The sequence below is a fragment of the Rhinolophus sinicus genome, chromosome 2 (assembly GCF_057876585.1).
Source record: "Rhinolophus sinicus isolate RSI-liver-muscle chromosome 2, RSI-T2T, whole genome shotgun sequence".
NCBI classification, from domain to species: Eukaryota; Metazoa; Chordata; class Mammalia; order Chiroptera; family Rhinolophidae; genus Rhinolophus; species Rhinolophus sinicus.
Window position 1 is genome coordinate 71,528,271 of NC_142502.1, and position 24,691 is coordinate 71,552,961.

The window sequence follows — 24,691 nt, forward strand, 5'->3', positions numbered from 1 at the left end:
CGTATATGCATCTACATACATGTTTTACATAATTATGGAAAATGTGCATAACATTTGCTAGCTATGATCTAGCAAAATGCACGGACATTGAAGGCCACTAATACATTTCTGTTCAACTTAAATTTTTCTTTAAAATGTCAAGAATGCTAAAATACACATTTACTATAGCAGATAGTTAAGATATCTGGGTTTGTATCACACTTCCACAATTGAAAAGTGCTATGCTTCTTCAGCAAGTTACTGAAACTCTCTTTACCTCAATTTCTCATTTGTAAAGTAGGGATAATAGTACCTACTTCATTCTGTGAAGATTTATATTAGATAACAGATTTAAAGCAAATCAGACAATGCCTAATATATTCTACATCTGTTAATATCATCATCATTATTAAAATACTTACTGAGTGCCTAATAGGGGAGAGTGAGGAAAAGGGAAGGAGAGTGTCCAGAGAGGCCTAACACACGTCAGAGAACTACAGAGAGACCAATATGAGTAAAGCATAAGGATTCAAAGGAAACATGACTCCATTTACACCAAAGGAGGCAGCGGCCAGACCATAAAGAGCACAGGAGGAGACGTTATGGATTTGGGGCTTTATCTTGAGAAAAATATGAAGCCATTAAAGGGTTTAAATATAACACGTTCATTCCAACTCCCATACAGAGAATAGGTCAAAAGGAAACAAGAATAAGTGAGAGGAATCTTTCATGCAAAAGGATGGTACAGATGCAACATGATGGTAAACTTACCCAGTAGTCTCCAAAATGGGGTACAAGAAGACTTTCTAAGGGTATGCAAGCATTGGTAGCTTAAGGAAATCAATTTACAGACCCTTGCCTTCCAATTGTATTCTTCTGTTAAAATTATTTCCCAAAAAAGCACCCAATTTCAAATAACCATCTCGCTCTCTCCTTCTTTACACAAAACACAGTCAACAAAACAAACAGAAGGCCAAAGAGCTTTCTGTGTTTCTTTCATTCACTTAACAGATATTTAGGCAACATATGCTATGTATCAGGCACTACTGCAAGGGTTTGGAATATATAAAACTCCCCCCTCTTAGAAATTACATGTGCGGTGGGTGGGGGGACAATCAACATTCAGTAAATGAGAATATGATACCTGAGTGAAGACTTGAAGGACAGGGAGAGTCTTTTGATCTCTGGGAGAACATTCCAGACCAGTTAAGACGATTATTGTAAGTTAATGTCAGTACATATCAGACAACAGAAAATCAAAATTTTTAAAATTAACAATACCTTCAACAATTCTGTCATCAATATCTTGACCTGTTCCATAGGACTCGGTCAGATATCTGTTTAAAATATAGGATAAAAAATTTAGATGACAATAATATTGCATACATTAAATTTATAAATTTAATTTCACTTAATAAATATATGTAAAATTTTAACCCTGGATCATTGTAATTATTTATTTAAAACTCACAAATTTATATTTAAATGCAACTATTCTGTTATAGCTTTGTAAATATGTAAAATTCTATTTGGATTAGCTTAAACATCTCAATCAGCATTATTTTTTAAAACTGTTTTGGGGAATATTCTGACTTTATCAACAATTTGGTTTTAAATATGCCCCACGTTTCACATAGCAATATTCATATTCTGCATTAGACTCCAAAGTCTTTTGTGGCAGTCTATTAACTCATACTGCTGAGATAAAATACAGTAATCTGCCACTGAACAACTAGGCAGTTACCACTTTTTCTGTTATAGTGAAAGATAAAACATGATGGAACAACTCCTTGCCTGCTACATTTCAAAACAGAGTAATCTCTGATTTACAACATAAGGTTACAGTGTTAAGTTTACCATTTCTTAATTATTTGTTCATTTTCAAAGGTTTATATGAACTACAAACTCACCACATAATTACCACATATTATTACAAACTGAATCACTTAGAATTCCAAGAGCATTAGGAAGTATTCCCTTAACCGGAATTGCATATACATATCTGACAATAACAAACTCAAATTGGTTTCATACAAGTAACTCTAAATAGCATACATATTTGCATTAAAAAATAGCAAATTTTCAAAAAGGGACCCACCATGCAGCAATCAACTAAGAACTGTAATACAATGAGAACACCACTGGCAAAAACTCAGAATGCACTGGTCCTAGCACTAGGCTCTACACTAGATTTAACATCCCTGATTATGTAAATTGAAAGAATTAAACTATAAATGAGCATTAAGGTTCCTTCCATATTTAAAATGTTAGGATTTTAAACAAGTTGTAGAGTTTAATTTGATGGCAGCAAAGGAGATACATTACAACGAGGGTTGTGGGGAGGTAGAAATAAAGTTAATCGTTATAAACCTAATGTAAAAAACGGTTTCAACCACACTAATAGCAGGACTATTGAGAACCGAATATAAAGAATAGTTGTAGATTTCCCTTTGCCTAACCAGCACAGATCTCCTACAGAATCCTCGTAAGAATAACAAGACACTAAAATTGTCATTATATGCAGATGACATGATACTATATATAGAGAACCCTAAAGACTCCACCAAGAAACTATTAGAGCTGATAGATGAATTTAGTAAAGTAGCAGGATACAAAATTAATATTCAGAAACCAGTTGCATTTGTATATACCAATAATAAAACATCAGAGGGAGAAATTAAAAAAACAATCCCATTTACAATTGCTTCAAAGACTATAAAATACCTGGGAATAAATTTAACCAAAGAAGTAAAAGATCTGTACTCAGAAAATTATAAGACACTGAAGAAAGAAATGAAAGAAGATACAAATAGATGGAAACACATCCCATGTTCATGGATAGGAAGAATTAATATAGTTAAAATGTTCATACTGCCTAAGGCAATATATATATTCAACGCAATTCCTATCAAACTACCAATGACTATGGAAGGCAGTGTGGAGGTTCCTCAAAAAATTACGAATAGAATTGCCATATGACCCAGCAATCCCTCTCCTGAGTATCTACCCAAAAAATCTGAAAACATTTATACATAAAGACACGTATGCTCCAATGTTCATTGCAGCTTTATTTACAGTGGCCAAGACATGGAAACAACCAAAATGTCCTTCCAAAAATGAATGGATAAAGAAGTTGTGGCATATATACACAATGGAATACTATTCGGCGGTAAGAAAAGATGATATAGGAACATTTGTGACAACATGGATGGATCTTGAGAGTATAATGCTAAGCGAAGTAAGTCAGACAGAAAAAGCAGAGAACCATATGATTTCATTGATATGTGGTATATAAACCAAAAACAACAAAAGAACAAGACAAACAAATGAGATACAAAAACTCACAGACACAGACAATAGTTTAGTGGTTACCAGAGGGTACGGGGGGTGTGGGGTGGGAGATGAGGGTAAGGGGGATCAAATATATGGTGACGGAAGGAGAACTGACTCTCGTTGGTGAACACACAATGGGATTTATAGATGATGTAATACAGAATTGTACACCTGAAATCTATGTAATTTTACTAACAATTGTCACCCCAATAAATTAAAAAAAAAAAACAAAAAAAACTACCAACGACGTTTTTCACAGAAATAGAACATATAATCCTAAAATTTATATGGAACCATAAAAGACCCCAGATAACCTCAGCAATCTTGAGAAATAAGAACAAAGTGGGAGGTATAACGATACCTGACATCAAATTATACTACAAAGCTACAGTAATTAAAACAGCATGGTACTGGCATAAAAACAGACACATAGATCAATGGAACAGAATAGAGAGCCCAGAAATAAATCCATGCCTATATAGCCATTTAATCTACAACAACGGAAGCACGAATTTATGGTGGGGTAAAGACAGTCTATTCAATAAATGGTGCTGGGAAACCTGGACAGACACATGCAAAAAAATGAAGCTGGACCACCTCCTTACACCATATACAAAAATAAATTCAAAATGTCTTAAAGACTTAAATGTAAGATCTGAAACCATAAAATTCCTGGAAGAAAATATAGGAAGAAACTTTACAGACATTACCCAGAGTAAGACTTTTACTGATATATCCCCTCACGCAAAGGAAGTAAGAGAAAAACATAAACATGTGGGATTACGTCAAACTAAAAAGTTTTTTCACAGCAAAGGAAACTATCAATAAAACAAAAAGGGATCCCACTGAATGGGAAAAGATATTTGCCAATGATATATCCGAAAAGGGGTTAATATCACAAATTTATAAAAAACTCACTCAACTCAACTCAATTTATAAAAAACAAACAACCCAATTAAAAAATGGGCAGAGGACATGAAGAGACATTTTTCTAAAAAGGACATACAGATGGCAAACAGACATAGGAAAAAATGCTCAACCTCACTAACCATCAGAGAAATGCAAATAAAAACCACAATGAGATACCACCTCACTCCAGTCAAAATGGCTATCATCAATAAATCAACAAACAACAAGTGCTGGCGAGGATGTGGAGAAAAGCGAACGCTTGTGCACTGTTGGTGGGATTGCAGATTGGTGCAGCCACTATGGAAAACAGTATGGAGGTATCTCAAAAATCTAAAAATGGAACTACCTTATGATCCAGCAATTCCACTCCTAGGTATCTATCCAGAGAAATCCAAAACTCTAATTCAAAAAATTTTATGCACTCCTATGTTTATTGCAGAACTATACACAAGAGCCAAGACATGGAAACAACCAAAATGTCCATCGGTAGATGACTGGATTAAGAAACTGTGGTACATTTATACAATGGAGTATTACGCAGCCATAAAAAAAGAAAGAAATCTTACCATTTGCAACAACATGGATGGACCTAGAGAACATTATGTTAAGTGAAATAAGTCAGACAGAGAAAGACAAATACCATATGATCTCACTTATATGTGGAATCTAAAGAAAAGAATAAGTGAATGAACTAATCAGAAACAGTTTCAGAGATATAGAGGAAAAACCAAGGGTTGCTAGATGTGGGGGGTGGGGATAAGGGGGAAGGTGAGGGGATTAGAAAGCAGTCAGTAACAACAAGATTGCCATGGGGTTACGCAAGTTAACTTGGGGAATATAATCAATAATGTTGTAAAGATTTTGTAGGGTATCCGATGGACACTTGTCTCATTAGGGAGAGACCACTTCAGGGATGATGTAGATGCCTGATCACTGCACTATACACCTGAAGCTGAAGCTGAACAATAATGAATGTCAACTACAAGTTTATATATATATATATATGTGTGTGTGTATATACTTACAAGAAGCGGAGTACAGCATTAGGAATAGAGACAGTGGAAATGTAACGGCTCTATGCGATGTCAGAGGGATAGTGGATGAGGGGAGGGGGTTGACACAGTGTGAGGGATATAAATGACATACGTCTAAGTATTACATTGTTTTGTGCACCTGAAACTAGTAATAAAAATTTAAAAAAAGAATACCAAGACAGAGCAGTTTTCAATCTACACCTTAGCTTCCACATAAGGTGTCTGTTTTTAAAAGGGATAGAGTCCACTATTTTAAACTACGTCATAAAGCATACAAAAGTATTCAAAGTCAACCTGTTCAAATCTCAAAGAGATATTTGTATCTCTTTGTTCATAGTAACACTAGTCACAATAGCCAAGAAGTGAAAGCAATCCAAGTGCCCACTGACAAATAAGTAGGTAAACAAAATGTAATATGTACATAAAATGGACTATTATTCAGCCTTACAAAGGAAATTCTGACACATGCTACAACATAAATGAACCTTTAGGATACTATGTTAAGTGCAATAAGCCGTCACAGGTAGACAAACACTGTATAATTTACCTATATGAGGTATCTAGAGCAGTTAAAACCACAGAAGCAGAAAGTAGAAAGGTGGTTGTCAAAGACTGAGGTAGCGGATAACCAGGAACTGTTTAAAGGTACAGAGTTTCCACTTTGCAAGAGGAAAAGTTCTGGAGATTGGCTGAACCACAATGTGAATATACTTAATACCACTGAACTGCACACTTAGTAATGGTTAAGATGGTAAATTTTATGATATATATTTTTTAGCTATAATACAAAAAAATCAACTTGTTCAAATTATTCCAGGTTAGCTAAATATTTCTCACCTGAGAACAAATTTTGTATTTTCTGTTTTGCCAGCTCCTGATTCTCCAGATACAATGATGGACTGACTCATCTTGAGCACCTTCATGTCTCGAAAAGCCTTATCAGCTAGGGTCAAAAATAATACATTAATGATGAACAGTTATTAAATACCAATTTACTAAATGACAGAAAGTTTGTTTACTAGCAAAGAGACCTTCCTCCAAAAGAAATTATAAATGTTTGTTTACAGTTAGTAAAATTTTAAAAATCATTCAAAAGAATTGAAAACATCTCAAAGTATTTGTATGTTCTGGTTTATTATCCTTACAGCTAAATAGTATGAAATCCAAATAAACAACTCTTATGTTTGTACTATAATGTCTCCATATGAAGAGCTGTGATTCAGCTCTTCCCAATACCAGAAAAGATCTGCAGAGATAAAAAAAATAAATAAAAAGCTCACTATGCGTAACTAATGAAGTTCTGGAAGAAAAGCGAGAAGTAACAAGCTATCAATTAAGGAATCTGAAAAAAAAATCTGCAACCAAAAATTCAGCTGGAAAAAAAATACATAATTGCAAAATAATTGCAAATTAAATCTGTGTTTTTCTGCAATATTCTATCAAATTTAAACATCATATAGAATTTATCAGCATTTCAAAAATGGGCAAAATTCACTGCTATACTTTTTTTTAGTTTTGCAATGGTTTACATATATAATTTTTAACTTCATTATACTCCACCAATTTAGGCTATAAAATGTCTTAAGTTGTAAGACATTAAGACATTTACATTTTAAGACTATACAGATAAGTTGAGCACAATTTAATTCTGTTAAAATCATCTCAAATTAAAACTGCTTTAATTCAAAATTAGGTCCTTACTAATTTAATCCTATAACACAACTATTTCTCACCTCAGACACGTGCTTCCCATACTACTGTGGAAGGCTTTACAAACGACTTTTACTCTAAGGACCAAATGCAAACTACATGCAAAAGTGTACCCATTCTTTTGATCGGTTTTGTAATATGTCCCACCCATTCTTGTGGAATCACTGTAAATACTTTTTAACAGTAAATTTTAAAAAACCAAAAAACAGTTTATTTACTTTGTAGACATATAACTTCTCTCCAGCGGTGAGCTTGCGCACATTCAGGTTCTAAGGCTTTTGCACCATTTTGGTAGCTCACAGAAAACAAACCAATGCCCATTAGAGTATCTGAGAACCAGAAGTCAATCAGCTGTCCCACTGGTCTTGGCTAACATACTCACTCTGCCTAGTACACAAGTCAGCCAAATCTGGACGTTCATGAAGCCTGGTTAGGCCAAAACACAGGCATGAAGTGAAAGCCCAAAGAGAAAAACAGACTGCACTAAGAATCAATACCAAAACATGTCATTATGTAATTGTTGGCTATGCCTCGATCCAAGGGATTAGCTAACATCTCTGTACTTGCAGTTATCAGCCATTGGGGGAGGGGGAGGTTTACATTACTCCATCTCTGTGTTCCTCAGAGCTCAAGTGCTTTAAGATGAGAGAGCCTGGGAAAGGCAAAGACAGATACTGCTGTCTTCCCACACACATTCCCCAGAGATATGAAGCATACACCATTTTCAACCCTTTAAATGTTATAAAGCCCCTTTAAAGCCAAGATAATGCCTGGAAGCTGTCTGCTCTTACAGCTCATATGTAGCTCAAGTAACATGTTCACAAATGATGACTCTGGCGTGAACGCCATAAAGGAGGACATTTTTAAGGAGTTGATCATGTTGCGCAATTAAAAAGGACCATTAGGTCAGCTTTTTATACATCCTACTTTCAACTGAGTGGACACATTTAAGAGGACACAGGGGTTTAATAAAGATAATGATGTACAACTGCCCCATGATTTGGCTGTAAAAGTATTCTTCCCCACCCTGTGTAAAGTACATGCTCCCAACAATGGTGATACATTCAAAATGCATGCAGGCCCTCCAAAAGATATATTCAGTTAATGGTATCTTCTATTAAACCATAAGAAAACTGAGTAAATTTGTACAATGCAAGGAAAAGTAAAAATGAAGATGCTATTAAATTACTTACCAATTGCAAAGACATGAGGTGGCATTGTCCCAAGAGATTTTCCCTGATACGACTTTATTGTTTCTGAAGAATATATTTTAGGTATGTCAAAGTATGGGTTCACTGCAATCAGAATGTTGGCCACATACGTCTAAACAGGAAAAGCATAAACATAAAATTTTGCAATTACTATTTTCATTTAAAATTAAATAAGGCTCATAGGAGAAAGAAAATACAGGAAATAGATACCTTCAATTCTCTATATAACTTGGACTCTCAGATCTGCATATCTAGCCTAAACATTCCCTATCTCTACAAGACCCATACTTCTCTAATGTTTAATAAATATTTACATCTTCTCATCCCATAGGCATCTCAAACTCAGCACATCTAAAATCAACATTATCTCTCTTGATCTCCCTTTGCCTTAAAGAAAACATTCTCCTCCCATATGCTCTCCTGGTTTATACCATCAACACCAAGCCTCTACTTCAATCAGCCTTCTTCTGTTGACTACTTATGAGATCTATTCTCCTAGTTCTAGCCCTACAGCCTGAGTTTTGGTCATTTATATTCCTTACCTAGACTATTTTATTCACCGTTACTGAAGAGTTTAACATAGGTCATAAGAACGTCTAGACCTATCCCCATCACTGAATACCAAGAATTGATTTAGCTTCTGGTCCCTGATTTTGCAAAACAACACATGCTAACCATTCCCTAGAATATTGACAGGCTAAAATGTTTAATGAGCAACTTAAAGCTTGCTTTTAAAATTGGAATCTAACTGTGGCTTTAAAAGACAAAAAAAAAAATGCACCAATAGGATCTATAAAATTCCTTGTGGGTAGGAAGCGAGTTGTGGTTTAGCAATTAGTTGTGGTTTACTGGCCAAAGTAGGGCACACAGAACCACATTTTTCCCTTTTCTGCTCCTAGTTGTGGAAAGGAAATGATGCAAAAAGCTTGAACTCACACACTACTAATCTAAAATTCAGTGAATGTTCCCAAAGATGTCCTGGAGTAGGGTAAACAAATAAGAAATTCCAGGTAATAATCTTTCTATGGGAGACAAAAGGAAAGTAAAAGAGATTTTAGGAACCAGTGAAAATGTTAAAGTGAGCTAGCTATTGTTTTACTCAAATGTAAGGGAGAAGAGTGATAATTCTGGTCGGTGAAAAATATAAAAACATCAAATTTCAACTCTTATTACAATGCTTCCTTGTCTTACATATATTACAGCAGTAATAACTATATGTATTGCTGATTTTGATGGCTTTATTAACTAAAGGCATAATTGGCTAGGAGAAAACATATCAATCATGGCTTCAGTTAACGTGAAAATACTGGTTTTCTAAAAGGAGCTGATGATGCAAACAGCTACTAACAGAGGTCATTTGTCCAACTGCATATAATATCTTAGGAATAGAAGGGTCAAAAAAGCTAGGAATACCCCTAAAATTCTCCAGAGTGATGTAGACATTATACAAGAGAAACAAAAACTTAAATTTCACATATTTTTTTTCTATCAACCATGCGATTTAGCAAAGGCTTGCAAGTCAACTAAATTCAATGTGGAAAAAAAAGCAACTAGTTTTTTAAATACACTTAATACTGCACGTAAAACCTTCAATTAACATCACATTCAGTAAGTACAGTATCATTGCAACACAGGAAGCATTAAAAGACCAATTAAAATCCCCTGGGTGTTAAACTTTTATATAAACATCCTAAGTAAAAACAATTTTTAAAACAATTTTTAAATTTTTTTCTATCAATTTTTAAAAGTATGATGATTCTTTAAGGTAATAAAAAATGTCTGAACTTCAAGAAAAAAGATTTAAAACAATCAAAATTTGATCAAATAAATAAGATTGCTCCACCACCATCAAAAGATATAAGTAAAGAAAAACCAGTGGCCAGTTCTACTTGAAAGATGATGTTCCTGGTTATATCCAAATCAACTTTTATTGACTTTTTACAAGTTAAACTGCTTTAAAAACAAACTTTAAAAGTGTTTTTTTTATGATTTTGGTACCTAAAACAGCATTTAGCACACATCAGATGCTCAGTATTAGTCTGCTGATTGAGTGAATTTTGCTTCTAAATGTATTTTTAATCAAGAATAACCATATAGGCTCTTTATTTAGTTGATTTAAAAGAAAAAAAATTGAGGAACATAAAGACTTAATACTGTGCTATGTATAACCAAAAGATGGCAAGTGAACTCTTTTGGAAAAGACTAGATTAGTTCTATTTCCCAGCTGTCACCACTTGGACAGATGGCAAAGACTAAAGGTAATTTAGTCAGAATTAAGTAAGTACAATTAGGCAAACTGATAGTGATATAAAAGATTAAGACTGTCATTTGATCTAGGAGGTGTCAAAGAAGCCATGTGTTTTCTTCGTTCAAAAATAATGAAGAGTCGCATCTTTATAACAGGAGAACTACAGTGGCGTAATTTATCTCCAGCCAACAAAGGAATCTACAACTAGGTCATATTAAAATAAAACCTCTCATGTGCCCAATGAGTAATTATAATTAAAACATACTAGTTAAGTATCCATCTGAATGATTTGGTGCAAACCATATTTACATTAAAAGCATGGGCTCTCATTTTTTAATATTCTGTATTTCTAAGGTAAGGTATCTCCTTAGGGCTTAATGAAATATTGTAACTATTTAGGCTCTAAGATCAGCATTTCAGTGTTCTTGGTATTTCCTCAGGTACTGTTTAGGTTATTCAAGTTTTTAATTTCAATATACATTTTTTACAGTCTGCCTTAAATTCATGGCAGAACAATGTGGAAAATGAATTAAATGGATCTGTAAGCATATACCAAAAATAACTCAAAACCCCAAATAATTAGTATGTTTTTGGGAAAAAAAATTGGACATTTTTAAGTCTGAATATTTAGCAAGTGCCTACCATGTACCATGCATGTTCCTGGAGTTAGAGCAGTAAATTAGAAAAAAAATCCTTATCTTCACGGAGCTCACACTTTATTCAACAAACTCAATCAAATATGATTTCCTTTCAGAAAATTTTGAGCTCAACAACATCAAACAGTAGTATGTAATTATCCCCACAGAAACTTAAACCATAGATAAAATACTTACATAAATTCTGTCTTTACTGTATCGAACTTTGATATTATGGAGGAGTGTGGCTTCATTTAAATACATTAGTGAACCTGAGACATAAAATGTATAAATCATTAGCTATTTGAAGGAAAAAAGTAAAATAATACAAACACTATCTTAATCTGAGTCACTTTGATCCAAGCTAAAATTCACCTGTTAGATTTAATTCCATCTTTTTAAAACCATGGTACATGTAAACCCAAGAGGCCAATTTAAAATAGATCCAGTTTTACATGTGTGTCACAGTGATATTTATAAACAATGAATTTCCAACCAGGTAAGTACATCTAGTGAGTACCAGGTAAGTATACATTAACGAAATCTGGTTAAAAAGTTGAGTACAATTCAAGTGGAAAGAAAGTACTAGTTTAAATAGCGCCAATTTTAATACACTTTGACACAACAAAGGGATGATACTAATAAAATCTGACAAAATTTTATAGAAAAAACCCAGAAGATAAAATTTTAGAATGAGAAGGGACCATTAGACCATTCAGCCAGTGCCTCACAACTGATACAACAAAATAAGATCCTGGAGAAATTGTACACTTGACTCTTTAACAACTCGGAGGTTAGGCGCACTGACCACTCTTCTCAATTGAAAATCTGCGTATAACTTATATCATCTTATAATAACTTATGTCATCTCTGCATACTCAAATTCCCAACACAGATTGAAAATACATATATGTCTTAACCCAGGATATGCAGTTAATTAATATCAGAATCAGGGTAGAAATCTTGTTTTTCTGATGTCTGTTCTACTAATATGTCAAAATATACATACATTTACACACACACACACACACACACACACACACACACACACACACACATTCTGACATAGTCTATTCTCCCAGCCTAATCTACTCTCCCAGCCCTCCAATCATCTGAGCTCCATTTCTAAATTTCCACCATATGCTAGAGTAGACAAAACCACTCTTCTTCCCAATCACTGTGTTTCTACTATTAGCACCACCATTGCTTGCTCCTTGCTCTAAACCAGTTTCCAACTCTTCACACCATATAATAAAGTGGATAGCACAATACCAGATTCACAGTAGGCACTCAAAATTGGCATAATCTGAATCTCTGAAATGTCTCTCCTTTTTTTCCATTTCCACTGCCCCAATCCCAGTTTAGGTCACATTACCTTGTTTGTAATCATAGTAACCTCTTAACTGTCTACTGCATCAGTCTCCCTCCTGCCTAATCTAGACTGCTCAGCACATTAACTAAACTAGAGGCCTAGTTAAATATCTCTCCTCCTAAAAAAACATCAGTGGATCTCCATTTACTACCAAAGTCCATATTCACATCTGGTACTCCCTTATTAAACCTGCATTCAACTGATTTTTTTATATAATTTTCCACAGTTCTCTTTAATGTGGTCTAACTTATGGGCAGACTAAACTATTTATCAAACCCAAGTATCATGAATGCATTGGACTCCATCTCTACATCTCCAGGTGTTAAAAATTTACCTATCCTTTAAGGTTAGTTCAAATATTATCTCACAAATGATACCTTTTTTCACCGAAAATAAGAATCTAGCAGGGCAATCAGCTCTAACGCACCTTTTGGAGCAAAAATTAATATAAGACCCGATCTTATTTTACTATAAGACTGGGTCTTGTATTAATTTTACTATAAGACCGGGTCTAATATAATATAATACAATGTAGTATAGTATAATATAATACAATACCGGTTCTTATATTAATTTTTGCTCCAAAAGACGCATGAGAGCTGATTGTCAGGCTAGGTCTTATTTTTGGGGAAACAGGGTACACTTCCCCATTCTCACCACCACTAGAATTACTTTCTTTGTAATTTCTTTATGGTGCTTACCAAGGACTGCCAGTATTGCGATTATAATATTATACTCGTATATCTGGTTTCGGCTATTAAAGCAGATCTTTGAGAACAGGACCCTGCCTGATTCACTTGCTTGTTTGCTTGATCCCTCATAGGAGTTGTATATATGCCTAAACTGTGTGTGTGCCTAACATACAATTCAACACCTAGACAATTCTGTCCAACAAGAGCCTCTTGCTATACCTATCTCAAAGACTACCCATGTTTGTACACTCATATGTAGCCAATTCACTTTTCAAGAACACATGCATCACTGTTTTCTAATGCCACTTATGGCAGAATAAAACAGTAAGAAGTGGCTAGGGCCTCCTAACAGCTTTAATGGCATTAATATCCAAAAGTCAAGTAAAAAGGCAAAATTAACATACTAACCTTCATATATAAAACCCTTCACACAGAAAATCTAGAGCTAAAACTAGGTAATAAAATTTTGCTATATTATTAGTGCACTATCAAAAGACAACTCATGCATCTCTTTCAACAGAACTTTTATCACATAGTTCAGAACACTCTACAGACATCAAACTTTTAATAAACACATTACCACCATGAAATAGAGAAAAGGATTTTAAAACTATGCATGTGAAACCCTAGGAACAATGCCATGTGTCATTTGGCAGAGGACAGTGGTATAGTGGCAAGTCTAGACAAAAGAATAGGTGACGGAACCACTTTAGTTGGAAAACCTACATTCTAAACTCAACAACCAAAGTTGCAAACTCAACAACCAAAGTTGCATTAATGGTGTGGTTTCAGAAAAGGGACTTCAAGTAGGGCTGGGCTACTGAATGATAAGGCTAGTTAACATCCACATATTAACACTGCTGCCAGCTGGCATCATCTAAGAAAACACCTGCAAGAGCCAGCAAAACTACACTGAGACCGGGAAAATTAAAAGGCTGGACAAGTATCATAGTTAGACAAATATCACATCAAGATGAAATAACCTGAAGGAGAATGCCTTAAAGTGTTAATTAAAAAAATGATTAAAAATAATTCAAAACCACTTATGTTTAGGTACACGTGGATATGTAAACCAAAAAAACATTTAATATATGAAAAGGATTAATTTCTAGTTCTGAATACCCTAGCAAGTTCTAAGAAAAGAGATATTCCCTCTTATTTTGGATATGATAGAATCTCATTCCTTTTATTTTGTTCTGATTGCTATTACGAAAAATATTATCCCATCAAACTTTCCAGTCGTTTTGAAAAGGAAGGGAGCTCCACATTTTCCCTCAAACTCTTACACCTAATAACAGCTACCATTTATTGAGAGACTATTAAAGAGTAAGCACTGCACAGTGCCAAGCATTTTAAATATATCATCTCCAAGCACGCAACACACACATTGTTACTCCCATTCTCCAGATGAAAAGCTCAAAGAGGAGAGAGAAATTGTCCACAGCCACAGTTCCTAACAGCATAGTCAGAATCTGAACTCAGGCTCCCTAAGCCCACAGTTCTCCTATTACTCAATTCCACACTGCCCATTCACATATGGGAATCTTACACAGATGTGAACTCCAGAGAAAATCAACAAGGACAAAATATATTCCTTTCTCTTATTATTTTTCTTTAAATGTTAAGTTTTTAATGTAAGATATCTTTAATGAAATCCCTGACAATGAGACATGATTCTTTTTATTTTTATTTTTATTTATTTATTTATTTTTTTAAGGAGGGTGCAGCTCACAGTGGTCCATGTGGGGATTGAACCGGCAACCTTGGTGTTATTAACACCAGCTCTAACCAACTAAAGCTAACGGGCCAACCCCTGGACATGATTCTTAAATATTGCCAAGTAAAAAATGAAATATGAGTAATACTTAGTCTTAAAAATGCGAGAATAAACATGGCCTATTTACTGGATAAAGTTTTTTCCACCAAACACGTTAAGGTAGTTATATCAAATTAATGTTTTATTTTAATGTTCTGAAATCAATTTTTCCATTAGTAATTATAACACAGTATTTTTTAAATGTTTTTTTCCCACCAAACAGTGGCATTAAATGGGTCCTCTTGACTTAACTTCCAAATTATTGAACCACATACACTACTATAAATATCATCTGATTCTAGATGAAGTTCAAAATAACTCTTTCAAAACCGTTAACAAGAGATCTTTAGTTCAGGCTCCATGGTAAATTATTACCATTCCCCACATTTATACAACTGAAGTAAACTAAAAGGACATTCAAGAGAGTCTTTCACCAAAGTGCAAATGTGAGACAATAATGAATTTAGGGCTTTTGAGTTCCTCCATTCATATGAATCTTCATGTCAAAAGGCTACATTTCTTCGGAACCAGGATAGTGTACCTAGTAATAGAACCACTAATTTATTTTTTAGAGGAACAGTTTCCTTTTCTGTGGATGAGAACTAGTTTTCAATTTGATACTTACAGTTATCTTCCACGTCTTTTTTACTGTCCTCTTCTGCAGGAAACACTTGGTTTATCAGAGCCAAAAATGTCTAACAAACAAAACAAGAACTCATTAAAGTAGAGGTTTATAAATGCAAGAAAAATAAAGAAGCTTAACTGGTTGCATATATTGTAATAATAGCAACAATATGCTCTTCATTAAAATACAATACAAGATCCTATTACTTAACAAGACACAAACCCAAAAATCAGGATAATAACTTTACACAAAAACTTTATCCATTATTACCATGACCATGAAATCAATAATGGAAATCAATAAAAAACATACTATGCTCTAATACCTAGAGTAGGACAAAAAGTGAAGTATATTAAATTTATATAGGTATGCTATTTAACAACTTTATAAAAATAAAAATTTTAACATTTGTACATATAGCAATTGTATTGTTTTTAAAAAGAAAAAAGTTAACATTCACTCAATCAGATACACTGACAGCACAGATTATTATTTCATTGTTAATTGTTTTTAAGTAAAACATATTTGACACGAATTCTTGTACAGATAATGTGCCAGAAATATAAACGGTACCCAAAGCTATTTGGTCCATAAAATTATAGGTGTGTATGAAGAAGTTTGTATTTGTTATATCACTTAAATGCTATGGTAGAAATTCTAGAATTAAGATAGTATCTTGTAAGAGAGAAGAAATTATCTCAAATTACATTTAAAGAGAATTAAATTTTATCCATGCCATTCTAACTTATCTATTAATTTATACTTCTCAAACAATTATAATTGGTTGCAGGTGTCATCCATATCAAATAAAATACTAAGAAAAAATTGTTCAATTATTTTAAAATAATGTTTGTAGGTCTATATATGTGTGTATCCATACACCTATAAGACAAGGCTACTTCTATAGCTTACAGAGTAAATCCAGGCTGCTGGTACTACCTCAATTCAAAGTCATACCCAAATCAGAAAATTGTTATGCTCTAAATACACTGGAAGTTTATAATCTGGATCCCAGTACATGGTCTTAACATTATAAATGTGGAAAGGTTTACAGGATAGATCACAAAATCGGAACTAATCCGTAATGTATACTAAGTATATTAACGGTAATATAGAACAACCCACAAATTATTACAATGATTCTATCGGGAAATGCATTCAGAAATAATTGCTAATGTCACAGACCTACGTGCCCACTTTCACAGCCATAGAAATGGGGGTAAGACCTCCCCAGACTCCAGGTGTTGGTTATATCCTGTTAGAGCCACGTGAAATAAAAGAGGCTCCAGGAGATCGGAAAATGGGGAGAGGTAGAAGACAAAGAGTTGCTAGAATGAGAAAGTTAAGAGAAAGGCTGAAAGGCAAGTAATGAGTCCTACAAGATAGCTTCTCTCCTATTTCTTCATCTCCCAAATTATCTCCAACCTCCATCTTCTTCTCCCCTTCACCGCCTACTCAATGAGAAAGAGAAAATTTGTTTCATTAAGGCAATTGTTTTCTCTTAAAAGGAGGAGGCTTTTTGTCCTGTCAAGAGAAGATCCCATACAAAAGCACACAATGACCCCCAGGAGTAAACATCTCCCACATCTCACACACAGAGCATCAAGCTCCAATGACGAAATGGACAAATCAAACAGTCCCTGCACTTGAGAAGATTACAGTCTAGTAAGGAGGGGGAGAGAAAATAAATATCTCCACCTAAGTATTACAGGAGGCTAAGAATTTATACTACTCCTCAAAGAAAGGAGTAATCGACAGTAAATTCTATGGCATGGGAGGGGAATAAGGGAGGATTGGATAACTGAAAATTTTTCATAAAGGAGGTGACCTCAATCAGAGTCTTGGGAGAGAGAGAAGTATTCACTAAGCAAAGGGCTATGGAGGGTGGTATTCCACGCAAAAAGAGTACTGTGAACAACACAAAGCACTCAACATCACCTAGTTCATAGTGGGGACCTGATAAACAGTGTGGAGGGGCAGCGTGGAAGAGAAAGAGAAACAGTTTCACAAGAATAAGCATATGGCAAGAGTATGAAGGAGCAACTGTTGGTTGGCAAAAAATAAGACTAGTAAAGTAGGCAGGGAAGAGAGACTGTCGACCCCTTAAATGCCATATATTGAGGGCGTTAGCCTGAAGGCCAAGCTGCTGCAAATAGGGAACATAAAATCAATTTAGAGATTCGAGACAGCATTTTTAACAGAATAAAAGATATCAGAAAACACCAGACTGCATCACATGCAGTAAAGATGTTTCATTTGACCAACTCTGTTTCATTTATGGATAGACACATGCACACAATACACACAGTTGCTGAAATGTGAAATCTATTTTTCATACACACACACACACACACACACACACACACACACACAACACACATACCTAATGCAATGTAAAATCTATTTCTTCCTATGGGTCACAATCAAAAAACGCTAAAAGCAATTGCTATCATTGAAGACCCGAGCTAAATCATTCCCGCTTCTATGCTTCTACTGTATCAACAAACAGAACTTGATTTGTCCATCATTTTATGCACTTAATTCCTTAATATTTAAAAATGTATGATCACAAGGCCATTAATTATCTAGGCAAAAAACTGCTTCTCTTGTGGATCTTTTTAACCATATATAGTTATTATTACACTTTACAATTTATTAAGACCCCAATCAGAAAGCAAAGAAGAAATTAAGATTAAAAGCAATTTCTGAGATTTTTGTTAACCCTCAAAAAATGTTTGTAAAAAGAAGCTTCAGCTTTAGTTTATAAAATTTTCTATAGATCCATACTTCTCATGGCTTCACAATTTACATTTTAAGTATTTTTATTGGTTCTATGTGTGTATGTGATTAATACTAATAAAGCACAGTTGAAAGCACATACATTATTTAAAATATAAAAAGCATACATCCATAAATCCAATTTCTTCTATGCTTGAACTATTTTGTCACGTGTGGATATAACAGAATATACTTAGCATATATACTTTTAATTTCAGCCTTATGATTTACTGTGCTTATAAAATGTGTTAAACAAAAATGAAAAAAAAGACTTTGAAGGATAACGAAGGCTCACTCAATTTCTGTCATCCGAAAACATGCTACTTTGACATACTGATTATTGTGAGCTAAAGGCACTTGAGAAATAGCCGATACAAGAAAGGCACTCTGTCCTTTTTATTTCTGAAAGCAGGGCATAGAACTGCCATGTGAAAGGTGCCCTCCCTGAACCAGAAGGAAGGAAGACAATCTTATCACCAGAGAAGGGGAATCAAGGCCAAGAGAAATCTGTACAAACCTTGTCAAACTAACCCTTATTTTCCTAAGCACCTCTCCACAATATACCATCCCTAGCCCAAACCCCTCTGTCTTATCAATTCTTCACAAATTGTTTCTTTGTCTAAAAAGTGTAGAAGCTTTCTGCTCTGGGCATGTCTTCAGTTCTTCATTCTCTCATGAAGGCTCCTATATGCATATGAACATTTAATAAAACTTCTATGCTTGTCCCACTGTAAATTTGTCTTATGTCAGTTTAATTCTCAGGCCCAGCCAGAGAATCAAATTGAGAGAGGAAAATGTTTTCTCCACTATAAGTTCAAATAAATAAAAATAACTGAGCTTATTTTTTTAATTCTTTCCTTTTTTTTTTTTTTTTAACATGTACTGCATTGTAAGTACAAATAGGTACTTGTTAATAAGAGAAAAAACCAGAAACACTTTGTCTTTTCTTTCCTGAGGGTATCTTTAATTGGTCTCCTCTAACATGCCACATTATATATTATGCATTTAGGTTCTTGGGTTGTTTACAGTAACAGAATAGTTTTCTCTGTGAAAAGGCCTCATGAGATATCCACCTTGTTTTTCTAAGGTTCCCAGAAGGATGGTAGTCATATGGCATTAGTTAACCATGTATCTGTAGAATATAAATTATTCATGAATATTTGCAGAGTCCAAAGTAAACAGAAATGACATCAACAAATTTAATTTAGTCAGACGACCTATTTAACAGGAATATTTATTAAACTGAAAATTGTGAAGATCTCCCACAAAAAGAGACCTTACAGTCCCCATAAAGACTCACAGAGACTCCCGGTCATTTTACCCCTAAACTCCCATTTGTAGTATTGCTTGGTCTTTGTCTAAGCATAAAAGAAAAGAGATACTATGTGTACAAAATTAAAGTACGTTTTCATGTTTTAAAACCTATCATAAGACTTAAGTATCTTTACTTAATAGAAACAAATTTATTCCAATCCCATGTTAATAAATTTAAGTAAATAAAAAGCTTAAAAGAAGGAATTGTCTAGGAGCTAAAATAAAAAGCAAAATTTGATTAACATAATCCCATTCACTTTTTTTTAAAATAAATTTTACTGGGGAATATTGGGGAACAGTGTGTTTCTCCAGGGCCATCAGCTCCAAGTCACTGTCCTTCAATCTAGTTGTGGAGGGCGCAGCTCAGCTCCAAGTCCAGTCACTGGTGCAGCTCACCATCTCAAGAGAGAATTGAACCAACAACCTTGCTGAGAGCTCCCGCTCCGGAAGCTCAGAGGCAGCTCGTTGTCTTCAATCTAGTTGTGGAGGGCGCAGCTCACTGGCCCATGTGGGAATCGCACTGGCAACCCTGTTGTTCAGAGCTCGCACTCTAACGAACTGAGCCATCCGGCCACCCGCAATTCGCTTTTCATACTTTAGTTTTGTAACATCACAAATATATCAGTAACTTTAGTAATATGTATAAGGAATAAAAATGCTGTTTCCATTTTATCATAATGCTATTTTTTCTTTAAAACAATGATAATGAAAGAGTCACTAAATTTTTGTATAATTTTATCGTAGGGCAACATTTTTCCCCCTAGGGTATGTACTTCTGATTTAATCAAATAACGCAGTAGAAAACTAAGATTCAATTACCAGAAATCTGCTTTTCCCTACGCTTCATCTGCTTCATTGAGAAGGGAGACACCGTAGAAAGAAATCGAATTTTGAAATATTTCTGAGATACTCACTTTGCCTTTTTGGTTCAAGGGTTCAATTGTTAGGCTGTCAGGGCCAATGTCCACAATGTTGCCCATCTGAAATCCATCTGTAGGGTGTGGCGCCCAAACGGGCTTTCCATCCTCCATTTTTGAAGTGAGTTATCCACTATCTCCTGTGTCAAAGGAATAAAGCAACATGAATAACTTGGAAATAAAAAACAAATAACATATCTTTTTTAAAAGTTAACATGAAAATTGCAATTCCTAAAACCCCTCCCACAGGTAATCCCCAGCCCCTCCCATCTTGTAGCACCCAGCCATGATGTATCCACCTTTACATAAGGACCAGGCAGAGTCTGCCCTACCCTCAGGTAACAATTGCTCTGCTACAGCACTCCTTCAGTTGTGACTGCAGGAAGCACTACACTTTGAGCAGTACAAAAAGAGAGCAATGGTCAATCTATTGTCCCAATGTGATTTCTAATAGCACTCCCTTTTACTACCTACAGTATTCTAGATTGCAAAAACAACTGTCCCAGGAATAGATGTTATTGTGTGGAGTTAGATTGGAGTTAAACAGTAAGTCATTTTAGACCTGAAGGGATAAAAGTGAAAGATGTGAGATTGCTTCCTCTGGAAACTTTCCCTGACAACCTGAGACTACAGAGATGCCTCATCCAAGTGTTCCTATACTGAGGTAGAACTTAAACACAGTGAAATGTACAAATCCCAAGCATTCACAAGATATCCTCATGTCACAAACAGCTAATTAATACTGAGGACATTTCCCTCACCACAGAAAGTTCCCTCATGCCTCCTGGTCAATCTCTATTCCCCACAGACATCTACTGTTTTGGTTTCTATCATTATAGATTAGTTTTGCCTTTTCCTGAACATCATATAAATGAAATCATATAGGATATATGATTTTTTTATCTAGCTTCTTTCATTCAACAAAATGTTTTTTATATTCAACCATGTTGTTGTGTACACTAGCCCACTGAATGACTATTCCACAATTGTTTATATGTTGCCCTGTTGACGGACATTTGGATTGTTTCCAGATTTTGCCTACTGTAAATTCTAACCTAATTTTTCAAGTGTTCCTAAAAAGCTTCTTTCATGCTTGGCATTCTCAGATCTAACATTTACCATTCTGTTTTTTTAGAGTATCCTGAAAGGTCCATGACATGTAAAATATTTAATTTTAATAAGCTTGGATTCTATGTGACTAATGTGTGATAGTGAATCAGCTAGTGAGTGATCCCAGAGGTTCTAGTTTTAACATCTCAATGAGATTTTATTTTTCGGTACTTATCTATACTTAAGAAGAGCTGATGCATGTGCCATAACTCTCCTCTTGTGTGGCATTCTCAAATCTGGGATTTCCCACGTCAATGATTGCAGACCTCGTCTCTCATGAAAGTCAAGGGTGTTTGGTATACAGTTCAATCAAAAAGCTGCTAACTACTGGCATATTTGTAGTATGATTTTTGGTTCATATCTTCCATGTCATGGCTATACAGTGGGACTTGCTTTCCCCATGCAGCAAATGCTATTAGGTGTAAGTATAATTCGGAGTTAAGAAATTAAATGTGGATTCTCTATAGATGTGAATCAGTAACACTGCTTCAAACTTACATTACAACAGCTACACCTACACACCTTCCCTGGATAGTCATACCTAATCCCATGGCCTTATATACCACGTGTAGGTAAATGATGCCCAAATTTATTTCTCCAACCCAGAACACTGCTGAGTTCCCAGATATTTACTTGCCTACTGGATACCTCCTTAGAGATACAACTAATAGATATAAGATGGTTATTACTATATTATTACTCTATTCCAGCCTGTTATTTTTTATATCAGTAAAGGCACCAACAACACTCAGTTCAAACCAAACCTGGAGTCATCCTCAATTCTTCCAGTTTCTTCTAAATCTGTATCACCCCCCCTCCCCATCCTGTTGGCTTTATCTCTAATAAGTCTCTTAAATTCACCCACTTCTCTGTTTCTCCTCTGCCATCCTAGTCAAAACCAACATGGCCCTTTACCAGGACTTCTGTAATTAACTCAGCTGCCTGCTCCCATTCTTGCCAATTTGCACCGATCACCAGAAATCTTATTGAAAGGTAAATCTGATGTCATTCTGTTCCATAAGCACAGTCCTTTCAATGACCCCAAGGCCCAGCACAGAGCAGGCAAGTCAATATTCACTGGGTGAATGAATAAATTGTTCAGAGTTTGGGAAGAGTAAAAGGAGATGTAGACTAGAAAGAGTTAAAAAAAAAAAAAGAAAGAAAGAAAGGTCTTAAAACCCAGGCTTGAAACTAAGCTCTACCACTGTCTGACTAGCTCTTAAGCAAGTTACTTAATCTCTCTGATCATTATCATTATCCTTACCCATATGTGATAATATCACTTACCTTACAGAATTGCTATGAGGATTAAGTGACATAAAATTGAGATCACCATTCTAATGACACCCAATAGATGCTAGTCATACCTCTTCCTCTTATATTCCCTCCATATCCCTTGTTTGAAGCCACCAATAAATTTCAAGAAAATGGTCTTGTGATAGGTCTAAATACAAAGGGAAACTACAGAATAGTCATGAGTGATCATTTAGAAATAACTGAGCAACTGAAAAAAAAAAAAAAATCACAGCAAGCAAAGCCCCCAAGTCCAGAAAAGAATGGCAAATTCCCTTGATCTATTTAAATTGCTTTCCCATTTGGAACCACTTGCTGCAGGCTTCCCAGATAACAGATTTAAAGGCACACACCTAATATTCTTCTTCTTTAAACCCTAAATTGCTTCAAACCCTAAGCAATCCCTTAAAAGTACATCAGTCCACTAGGATGGGGAGAACCAAAGAGGAAACAGTAACAACAACTTTTGGAAGTTGGAAAGCAAATGACTGAGAGGCAACTGACAGCAAATTCAAGAGAACTGAATCCCCAAGAATGAGGAAAGATGAAAAACAACCCAAATTATACCATTGAATCTCAAAAGACACAAGGACTATAGTACAAAGATACTTGTAGAACCAAGGGTGAAAAGAGGGCGTATAAGGAAGACCAAGTAAAAGTTGTTTGAGAAAGAGATTTCCTAACACCAACCACACACACACTCCATGTTGCTGGGTAAATGACTTCCCGCTCCCACACTACCCCAAGAGAAGCCTAAAGGTTATTCTCTGGAGAAGAGAAAGGGTGTCTGGAATAAAAAAATCCCAGAAACAATTAAGTGTGTACATACAAAAACTAGCACATGCTGATACTCTCTCCTGAACCAAACTCAGTCAGGCTCCGCTGAGCCTCCTGGACTAGGCCGCAGCTAGGCCTTCCACGTTACTGGGTCGGCGTAGGCCAGTTATAGCAAGAATCCTGCTAAGCTATTTTAGAGAAATGTCTCTACTCCTGATATCTGACCAAATTCCTTATCCCCTACCTTTGACCTGTGTTTAACAAGAGTCCCCTTAAGTCAGTTTAGCAAGAATCCCCTACCCTGGCTGCTTCCTTAATTATTTTACATCTACCAACCCACCTAACTCTGCTCCTTGACTATAAATCCCCTGCTGTCTTTGCTATATTTGAATTTGAACCTACTCTCTCTCCCCTACTGTAATACTCCTTGTTACAGACTGAATACATGTGTTTGCTATACAGTGAATTGTAACCCTCCGAAATTCATATGTCACAGCTCTAACCCTAATGTGACTGCATTTGGAGATAGGGCTTGTACTAGGTAATTGTGGTTAAATGATGTCATAAAGGTGGGATCCTAATCCATTAGGATTGGTAGCCCTACAAAAAGAAGAGAGAACTCAGTCTGCCTCTCTCCCTTCCCTACATCCCCCTGCCCTCCCCACCACCTCCACACTGAGGAAAGGCCATGTGAACTTACAACAAGGTGGCAGCCAACTGAAAGCCAGAAAGACAGTCCTCACCAGAACCCAATTATGCTGACACCCTGACCTCGGACTTCCAGCCCCCAGAACTGTGAGTAAACAAATTTCTGTTATTTAAACCACCCAGCCTATGGCATTTTGTTATACACTCCTATTGCGATAGTCCTGAATAAAGTCTTCCTTGTCGTTTTAACAAATGTCAGAATAATTTACTTTTAACGACCTACTATCAGA

At 35.2% G+C, this 24,691-nt stretch overlaps 1 protein-coding gene across 9 annotated transcripts in view; it reads right to left on the bottom strand.

Moving 5' to 3' along the window:
- Window positions 1–24,691, bottom strand: part of MYO6 (myosin VI) — a 136,653-nt gene that overhangs the window by 64,548 nt on the left and 47,414 nt on the right. For all 9 annotated transcript variants that reach the window (XM_019729593.3, XM_019729592.3, XM_019729591.3 and 6 more), the window contains exons 2-7: window positions 20,571–20,713; window positions 15,565–15,634; window positions 11,258–11,331; window positions 8,159–8,288; window positions 6,093–6,198; window positions 1,261–1,316 (exon numbers count right to left, since the gene is read on the bottom strand). In XM_019729593.3, the coding sequence (XP_019585152.1) occupies window positions 1,261–1,316; window positions 6,093–6,198; window positions 8,159–8,288; window positions 11,258–11,331; window positions 15,565–15,634; window positions 20,571–20,687 (553 nt within the window). In that variant the 5' untranslated portion in view covers window positions 20,688–20,713. The remainder of the gene's footprint in view (window positions 1–1,260; window positions 1,317–6,092; window positions 6,199–8,158; window positions 8,289–11,257; window positions 11,332–15,564; window positions 15,635–20,570; window positions 20,714–24,691) is intronic.